General features: G+C 35.5%; 1 protein-coding gene across 2 annotated transcripts in view; it reads right to left on the bottom strand.

The window, feature by feature from the left end:
• LOC117983491 (zinc finger protein ubi-d4-like) overlaps positions 1-9,844 on the bottom strand; it is a 39,855-nt gene that overhangs the window by 7,290 nt on the left and 22,721 nt on the right. The window contains exons 7-11 of one of the 2 annotated variants that reach the window (XM_034970058.2): positions 8,363-8,587; positions 7,886-8,076; positions 7,632-7,737; positions 725-837; positions 293-420 (exon numbers count right to left, since the gene is read on the bottom strand). In XM_034970058.2, coding sequence (XP_034825949.1) covers positions 298-420; positions 725-837; positions 7,632-7,737; positions 7,886-8,076; positions 8,363-8,587 — 758 coding nt within the window. In that variant the 3' untranslated portion in view covers positions 293-297. Of the gene's footprint in view, positions 1-292; positions 421-724; positions 838-1,471; positions 7,738-7,885; positions 8,077-8,362; positions 8,588-9,844 lie in introns of those variants that run through there. The other variant, XM_034970057.2, reaches the window with a different exon arrangement.

Genomic DNA, 9,844 nt, shown 5'->3' with positions numbered 1-9,844 from the left:
CCGGTTCAAACCCCACCTGTTGCACTATTGTCATACCTACTCCTAGCACAAGCTTTACGCTTAGTTGGAGAGGAAAGGGGAATATTATTAAATTAAAAAAGTATGGAGAACTATTGTGCAGGTAAGTTTCCTCACGATTTTTTCCTTCACCGGTATAAAGCAAGTGATATTTAATTGATTAAAACACGCATAACTCCAAAACGTTATAAGTGCGTGCCCGAGTTCGTGCTCCCGACCTCACGAATAGGAGGCACATCATACATCTTATATGCTATATAACCGAGGCACTCACGTTACTCAGTGGAACTCCTTGATGCACAGAGCGCAGGACCAGGAGCCCTCGGGCGGCGTGTCGAGCGGCGGCGCCAGGCAGTACATGTGGTAGCCGCGGTCGCAGTCGTCGCAGAACAGCAGCTGGTCCTGAGAACACAAACAAAATGTTAAAGCTACTCGGCTTTATTTCCCTCCACTATCGCAGGAACATCCTCAGTTTTGAGCTAAACCTATAGCTGTTCAGTCTCGACCTCAATCATTACGGTACCCATCAGAAAGAGATAATCGGCAACTTCGGCTTCATAGAACGTCGTCTCTGTCACTCATGTGGAAGATTTGTCAGTCTCGAGAGAGACAACGCTCTACGAAACCGACAATGCCGATTATCTCTTTCTAAAGCTATAGAAGTCGTTGCTCTAGACATCGAAACTCACGACTCACGTATACTCACGTCGTTATCGCTGGTGCCGCACACGGAACAGCACTTGCACTCTATGCACTGCCAGCGATACTTGCGCACCGACACTATCATGTTCACTGTGAACTGCAGGCACGTCGGGTGACCTGAACATGAAAAATAAGTTTCAAATTCGTATTTCAATGGCAATGTTATATTCATTCGTCTCATAAAAAAAAACTAAAAAAAACGATAAAAAACCTTCAAAATAATCAATCACACGCTGAATTTGTTTTCTGATAAATTGCAATAATTTAACATTTTCAGCGTATATAATAGAACGATTTCCACACTATTAGAAATTTTTTGAGGATATATTTTTTTAGACATCCGTCCTTTTTTAATAGTGTCAAAGAAATAACCGGCCTCTAAAGATAAGTAAAATAAGTATAACAAAGTGATCGTGTGTGTTTATTTTGAAGTTGTTAGGGATACCTACTCAAAAAATTAAATAAAATTAAAGTTTTTCACTTACTGTAAGGCACATTTCTCTCACCTTAAAATCGCAAATTCTGTTGTCTTCTTGAATAAAATATTTAACGTTCTTTCGTCAAGGAAAAATGTGCCGAACAATAGTGAAAAATAAAATTAAAAAAATAACATTTCTTAACCAACCGGGATAACGGGAAAGAAAACTATGTACATTAAAATGTTTATTTCCAAAGTATCACAGAATGTCGTAAGGAAGTGCAATTCACTATTCTTCAGCACAAAAAAGTAAACAAAAAAATAAAAACCCAATTGTCTTTTAGAGAATACATTTTAATATAATAATTAAACATTTCCACGGCATTTTACAAAAGAAAGAGAAGAAATAAGTCCACTAATAGATACAAGTTACTGATTGGGCAAGTATAAGTAGGCCAAAAGGCAACAGCCAATTTACTTTCGGTATAAAAAAATTGTTCGGCCTTTATTCTAATTTCGCATTCATATTTTACAAGACGTCTTCGGATAATGGTAAGCGTGCGGTACTTATGACATCGAATCATATCCGATTATAGTGACAACTATAGGTACAGTACGCGGCAGAAAATAATGAAAATCAACCTTTTTTTTAAAGAATATTAGCTATGTTAAATGACTAATATTCCCCTTTCCTCTCCAACTAAGCGTTAAGCTTGTGCTAGGAGTAGGTACGACAATAGTGCAACGGGCGGGGTTTGAACCGTCGACCTTTCGGTTTTCAGTCCACTCCTTTACCTATTGAGCTATTGAGGCTTTAGAATGTGATTTCGGCTTTGTAAAGCGTTGACTCTGTTACTCATACTAATGTGACGTTTTGTCGGTCTCAACGACAGTGACAATGCTCTATAAAACCGCCATCACTTTCTAAAGGTCGATGTACATTATTGTCTGCTGCGTACTGTATACTATTTCATGAGACGTGTCGTGAGATAAGAGTGTAGGTTTCGGGAGGGTGACAGTTGACTAAAATAACCTATAACATTCAATTAAGTTGAAAGTCGCAAGTTTTTAGCTACTTGTTAAGCTTGCCAATCAGTCTATCGCAACTGGTAGAAGACGAAGAAAAAGGGCTTGTATGCACTTCCGTACTGGCATTTATTGATACTTCTTCACATCGAATTATAGTAATATTTAATAATAGTTATAATGTCCATTTTATTCCTAAAATAAGTATTAGGGAAGTTATTAATAATTTTGTTCACCTCAAAGTTTCAACCGCGTATGCATTTTTTTAAATTAACAGGCTAATTTTAAACATGAAATACAGTTTAAGCGTTTACATTCAATATTCAACGAAAACCTAACCTCTCATATTTTTCTGTATAAATACCGTAATCAGAGAAACTTGATTTTTTTACAGCATAATGATAAAATTATCTTTGAATTATAATGAAATAATTATTTGACAGACAACAATCAAATAAAAATATTTTCAATAATGGTAGCAAACAATAGTGTGGTATAAATAAAATTGACGTTATTCTGTATCATATTCATTGAATGTATCGAGGATTAAACGAAAATACATTCGACACAGGCGGCGGCGCCTGCGTTTAATAATAATTATTTTGTTTGGCAATCCCAACCTTTCACAACACTACTTTTTAATTGCCATAAAAATGTATGGCAATTAAAAAGAAAAGTTTATCGTTTTAAACGTGTAATCGGTTTTTTTAAATTTAATAACTATTTTTATGAATATTTTAGGACACTCGATTTTATTTTAACTTAATAAAGTGTCGAATATGGTAATTAATCGTAGATTATGGAAATTAAAAATTCGTAGTGTATAAGGGTTCGCAGCAAGCATTTCAGATTCCCAAACAAATTGAACGTAATAAAAAAATGTTTCAAACGAGTTCTGCTCATCATGGTCATTGATATGAAATATCATGAAATTGCACTTTCTAAGGCACCGTAAAATTATAAAAAACCTTCCTACAGTACATACTACAATTAAATATAAACATTACAACTTATACATAATAGAACAGCAATACTAATATTTAACGAATACTTGAAATAGAATATGTATCATTAAAAATAAAGTTCCAAGGCCAATTTATAAAAACCAGCCAAGTGCGAGTCAGGCTCGCGCAATGAGGGTTCCGTACTACAGTCGTATTTTTTCGACGTTTTGCACGATAATTCAAAAACTATGATGCATAAAAATCTGTTTTAGAATGTACAGGTGAAGACCTTTCATATGATACCCCACTTCATATAGTCACTCACTTTGAAAGTTGAAAATACTAATTATTAGTTCATGACCACAATTTAATTTTTTTTGTGTGATCTAACCCTAAATTCACGGTTTTCAGATTTTTCCCCAAATGTCAGCTATAAGATCTACCTACCTGTCAAATTTCATGATTCTAGGCCAACGGGAAGTACCCTGTAGGTTTCTTGACAGACAGACAGACAACAAAGTGATCCTATAAGGGTTCCGTTTTTCCTTTTGAGCTACGGAACCCTAAAAAAATAGTGAAAATGTTTATAGACAGCTTTATAAAGAAATAATACGCGCATGACCATTTAAATAAATTATTCATTAATCATCAAATCAACAATACTATCAAATGAAAATTTCAATTAATTATTTCTTAGTCATACGCGCTATAATTTTGTTCCGAGAGGAATAATAGACAATTATCAGATAATATATTAACCATGTTATATTTTAATATATTCATTATTTATAATATCATTCCAATCTATATTGCATTTTCTAAGCTAATTCATTAATTCATATAATTATATTATAAGCTTATAACAATCCGAATTAAAAATAATAATAATATAATGATTTATCGTTGGTGGAAACATGACCACAAATTGTTTGATCGTTAAAAATATTCACATAAAGTGAGGGTACTTTACTATATATTATTATATAAATATAATAAACAATATGAATGTATTTTTTATTTATATCATATTGATTAAAGTTCTCTCTCATTAAACTAATAAGTAGCTAATATTTAACTTGTTAGTCGAGTTTAATAATCGATATTTTTTTTGGTCTCATATTTTCCACCGACCATAAACAATATCCACAATTCAACAGTTAAATTTTGGTTACTCAGCTCTTAATCTATATTTAAATCTAAAGTATACAACACATTTATTAAAAATCTATTAAGGAAAACGATTAATAAACTATAGGAATGTAAATCTACAACATCGAATTTAGTCTTGTCTTACAACAAAAATGTTTACTTTTACAAATCTTTGGGTTATGCATTTAGAGATGTTGGTAAAGGCACTTTGAAGCTCTAATAGTGTATAGTATTGCTCTTTTTTGTTGCCATTAAAGTTCATTTTAACACCACTCTTTCATGTGGCTATTGTGATTTGTTTTTTGGTTACCACACAATATTTTTGAGAATATCAGTTTTGCCAATTTTATGTAGCACAATTTTGTTTTTGGTTTTACATCAATGTTATCCAAAAAAAAATAGATGCTTTAAGTAAATAACTACCCATATTATATTATGCGAAAGTGTGTTTGCTTGTTGGTTTGTCCTTCAATCAGGTCGCAACGGTTCGATGTGATTTTGTGAGAGTAACACAGGTTACTTTTTATCTCAAAAAATCAGTTACCACAGGAAAACCCGAATCCACGCGGATGAAATCGCGGGCATCACCTAGTAAAAAATTATACGAACAGTGGAAGCAAATGATTTGGAGATTTGAAGCGATGTGACTAGATAAGCTAGGACATTTATTTTTGGTTTAAGGCAGTTTTAAATTTTAAACCAATTTCTTAAAAATATATAATTTTTCAAATTTCAAATAAACAAAATAAATCATGTGTTTTGATCCTATAAGGAAATTTAAATATGCAATACTATGTATGATAATATAACTATCGAATCGGATCTATACAAATTTTGGATAAGTATAACAAGGCACATTTCCCTCTAAAATGAGGACTAATGAACGCCTTATGTCTGTATCAATAGAAGCCAAACTAATGCCTGTAGTAGGACCCAAGTTTTCGTCAGTGAAAAATCTTGCGAAAAATAGAGCACGGAATTCCACTGCATTGAAACCAAAGATAAAAACTCCTATCTTTTTTTTAAATGTGAAGCAAAAAGTCAAAAATACCATACTCTTCTGACAAAATAGCAACGTTGTTAAGTAATTTATCAACAAGTTACACATAGAGAAATTCATTTTGACCGTTAGAAATCATCCCCATCCCTAAAAGTTTTCTATCGACTAATAAGCGTTATGACGAAAAATTGAGTCGGGCGCATTATGGTTAACTGCTATTGAAACTAGATCATAATTTTTTTTTAAATCTAAAAACGTTACAACAGACAATGTGGCTAATTCCATTGTACACAATCTCTAAACTAAACTTAAATGGCACGTCTTAATCTATTGCTATCCCTTTCATAATGCTGCTTGCGGAATAGGATATATTTAACTAGATTTAAACCTGTTAATTTAGTTAAGTTTCGAGATTGTGTACAAGAGAATCGGTCTCACTATAACAATAAGGTTTATTTGGCATCCTTCGTCACTACAGAATAAAACATGGCAACTTCAAGATCACAAGTCCATACGTGTATGCCAGACATGCGTGCCTTCATACAGGCAGTAAGGCACTGCTGACATTTGAAAAATTCTGTCATTCAAATTGCATTAAACCTATAGTAATATAAAATGTAGATATGTCATTAGATATACTTAATAAAAATCCTATTTCTAAACGATTATGACTTGGAATGTATGCATATTATAACGGTAAAGCAAGCAAACCTCTTTGGTAAGAAGCTATGTTTTTTTCAAAAACCGCACATATTTGTGATGCAGCACACATTTTGTGACAAGTAACTCAAGTAAGGCGTCAATTCTGATGTCTCTAAATTTAGAGTGTCTGCATCTTTTTCTTTTTAATATTGCTAAAGAAAGACGGAAAATGAATTTTAAATTAAAGACTAAATTTTAGTGCTACCATACAAATTTGAACACTATTATAATCCGTAAAATTTGAGAAAGGTCTCAAAAACAGGCACCTGAAGTCACGAGGTTTGACAGTTTTAATTTAAAATTAAGTTTGTGTCTTTTCTTTTTATATTGATAAGAAGACGCAAATACTCTAAAATTTAGTTGCCATCAGAATCAGTACCAATATTGACGATGCCTTTCATATATATTTTTTTAATAATTTTGTAAATAAGTAATAATTTCTCTAATTAAACTTTTTTTACATTACGTAACGTATAATATAGTAATATGAAAGAATTTCATATCCGAAAATTAATACAAATTGTACCAATACAAAAAGACCTATTCCTCTAAAGAACCCTATGAATATGAGACAGTGGGCCCTAATTTCCTGTAAAAACAGTGGGTCCTTTTAAAAAAGTGAATATGTCCGCTCAGGTTTGCCGTCTGTACAACAAAACTATAAACAGGCCATAAATCAGGAATTTTATACTATAGACATATTAAAGATCTGGCATTGATGTTTTTTTGAAGTAAACCTTCTTTAGGCGCGACCTGAGATTATTGCTTGAGAGTATCAGGAATTTTATACCATAGGCATAGATCTGGCAATGATATTTTTTTGACAGTAACTCACTATTTTACGGACAGAATTAACGTTCCTACTTCATTTGCGCTTAAAATGGGCGCCAAAGAGAACAGCTATTTTGAGCCCACCATATCCGGCCATATTTTATTGAGATGGTATCTAATAGTTAGTGACACAGATTAAGATTTTTTTTACATACAGATTTATATTATGTGTAAAATGTTTACACATAATATTATTATGATTATGATAAAAACCTTTTGGTCTCATTTTAAATGTCTCGAACGCGTTTTGTGTTACTTCGATCGTATTTTACCAGTGCTTGTGACCAGAAAATAACGATTGATATAGATTTTGTCCATGTAACTTTTTTCAATAAAAGATGCGTTTGAAGAATCTCGTCTGATGGAAAGCCGTGGTCCAGGTTGGAGCGCGTTTGTATAAAAGATACATATCTACCCTTCCCGGTTTGAAGGTTCTTAAACTCTTTTACCTTATCAATTTTCTCTCCTGTTGGTTGTACAGACGCTTTCCCTGAACAGACAAAATAAGTACTACAAAAACAGACGTCTGAACGCGTATCCGTTATTGCCACGAGGTAACTATATTAACCGCTACTATTCGATCCATTAACAACTACCTCCTCGTACGCGGGGCTTTGGCACGACGACGGCGGAGACATGGTATACTCACAGTTTTCTAACAACTTAGTTTTCGAGGCGAAACTATCGAAATCGTCCGCGGGATATGACATGGAGGTAAGTATTTCGACGACGCCGTTCAGTTTGATGTTGTCTTTGAGGTGTTTATGTCTCTCGCAGACCCTGTTGGTGATGTGGAAGCACTTTTGGATGCCATTTCGCGGCGGCCGGCCGCGGCGCTTACCTGATCGTCCGCAGTCGGAACAGCTGACTAACTCTTCGGGCGTGCCGGTTTTTTTGTTCTCGCGATCGTCGCCGAGGCAAAAGTCGCAGTACGGTGATGGTGATGCCTGTTGACAAGAACGCAGTCATTAGCTGAATGGCTTTTGTTTTTAGGACTTCAAAAATGATAAGTGATCAATTTTGAAGTCAATCAGATCAAAAGCGTTTTTAAAAATTTTACCTATCCCGATTTCTCCCCCACAAAAAAGACCTTACCTTGGTGTCGGGCTCCTTCATCAGCTCGGGCGCGGTGCTGGTGGTGGGCACGACGACCGCTGCAGCGGCTGCAGCGGTGCCGGGCGGCACGAGGGGCGCGTGTGCCGAGTCTGATGACGACGTGTCCGCGGACGCTGGGCGCGGAGGCGGCGACGGTTTACGCACGGGCGGGGTTGGAGTTTGCGCTGCCGCTATTGGAAAACAAAACTTTAATTTTTTAGTTTCTGCAACGCCTATCCCAAAATAATTGCGAAATTCGGGAGACAAGTAACAACTAAGGCAAGGTAAAAGCCGAAACAAAGGCGAGCATCGCGTAAATTAAAAGAAAAATGTCAGCATATTATTGGATTTTATCAAAGTACGCGAAACATAGGTGAACCCGAGTCATTGTCGCTGCCCGCGGCCGTTGGCGTGCTGGTCGTCGCGCCGTCTTTGTGCGTGTGGTCTAGAGGGACAGTGGGCTTGTGGAACACTCACCCGTAGCTGTTCCGACGGCAGGGTTGTTCAAAAACGTCACGTAGCTGTCCTGGTACTCGGTGGCGGGTTGCGGAGGCGCGGGAGGCGAGTGCGCGGCGCGACTGTCGCGCGAGTCGTTGTCGCTGCCCGCGGCCGTCGGCGTGCTGGTCGTCGTCGCGCCGTCTTTGTGCGTGTGGTTGAAGTGGTAGATCAGACCCGCACGAGTTTTGTACTTTGCTCCGCATACTGGAGGAAATTTTTTATATATTTTTTTGTAAAAGGGGACGAAATGTTCATAAAAAAACTCATCAAAGGACTATGGAATTTTTACAGTTTTGAGGTTTCATTGGACGATAAGTTTAGTAGCTATCAGTTTTGCCAGCGACAGCAGTGCGACAATGATGTTTGCATGACAAATGTATGGACAATTCTGTGTTCCATCAGCCATTCATAATGTACAATTAACGGAATTGATTGAAGCAGAACTTATCGTGTAACGAACTTTTTTATTATTCGTACCAAAAATTAGCAATTGTAAAAAGAAAAAATATAAAAAGAAGACTGACCATTGGCAGTAGGAGAGGAAAAAATAGGTCCAGGTTCAAAAGTTTTGGGTAGAAACAATAAATAAGGAAAAGTTAGCGAGAAATTGTGTGAAATGAGCTTAAAATAGTGTCCATTAAACAAATCAATATAATTATTATTTACTTACCGCCATAGTGCCTCCATCTTTCCCCAGCTCGATAACTCAAAAACCTTACGAACTTTATGATTTATTAAAAAAATAAAGGGTAACGGAGGCCTACGTCAACAGAACAGAGCATAGAGGAGGCACCACGACGGCTGACGGCGTAAGACGCGCAGTTCCAGGAATTATCCGTCATCAATCAATACCTTCGCTATGAATAATACATTTTATATTGAAACGCTTTCTCAACCAAATGTGTGATTTCGACCTTATTTTTCAGAATTAAGTATTATTTTCTTAGAACACAGTACTTATTTTTAGAAAAAAGTTTTTATTCTCAGAATAAGAGCCTTTACCTAAAAATAAGTTTCCTGTTAAGGTTCTAAAACAATTCTAATTCCAGAAAAACAGCAATATTCAAATTAAAGTAAATCTTAGAATAAAGTTTCCAGAATTAAGGTTTTAATTCTGATGGATTAATTTCAGAATCACCATAAGGAATTTAAGAGTAGTGTGTTTTAGCTAAAGGTCTTTTATGATGGCAATGAGCGTTTGAATATAAAACGTCGTTTTGACGGCCCGTCGTGATTGTTTCTATGTTCAGTTCTAGTGGACGCAGGCTCCGAGGGGCGTATGATTGATGACTTCAAATCAATGGATCTGCCCTCTGGTTACAACAACGAAAACTAAACGACCATGTTACAAAGCACTTTCAAATTCAGAAAACTTAATTTTCCATAGCTCTAGGTATTTAAAATTCAGGTTTCCTTGCACATAGTTCTTGTCATTTATACTAGTACAAACACACTTGTATA

Source organism: Maniola hyperantus, chromosome 7 (assembly GCF_902806685.2).
Source record: "Maniola hyperantus chromosome 7, iAphHyp1.2, whole genome shotgun sequence".
NCBI classification, from domain to species: domain Eukaryota; kingdom Metazoa; phylum Arthropoda; class Insecta; order Lepidoptera; family Nymphalidae; genus Maniola; species Maniola hyperantus.
Note: the sequence above shows the minus strand (reverse complement) of the source record. Positions and strands in the feature narration are given on the sequence as shown.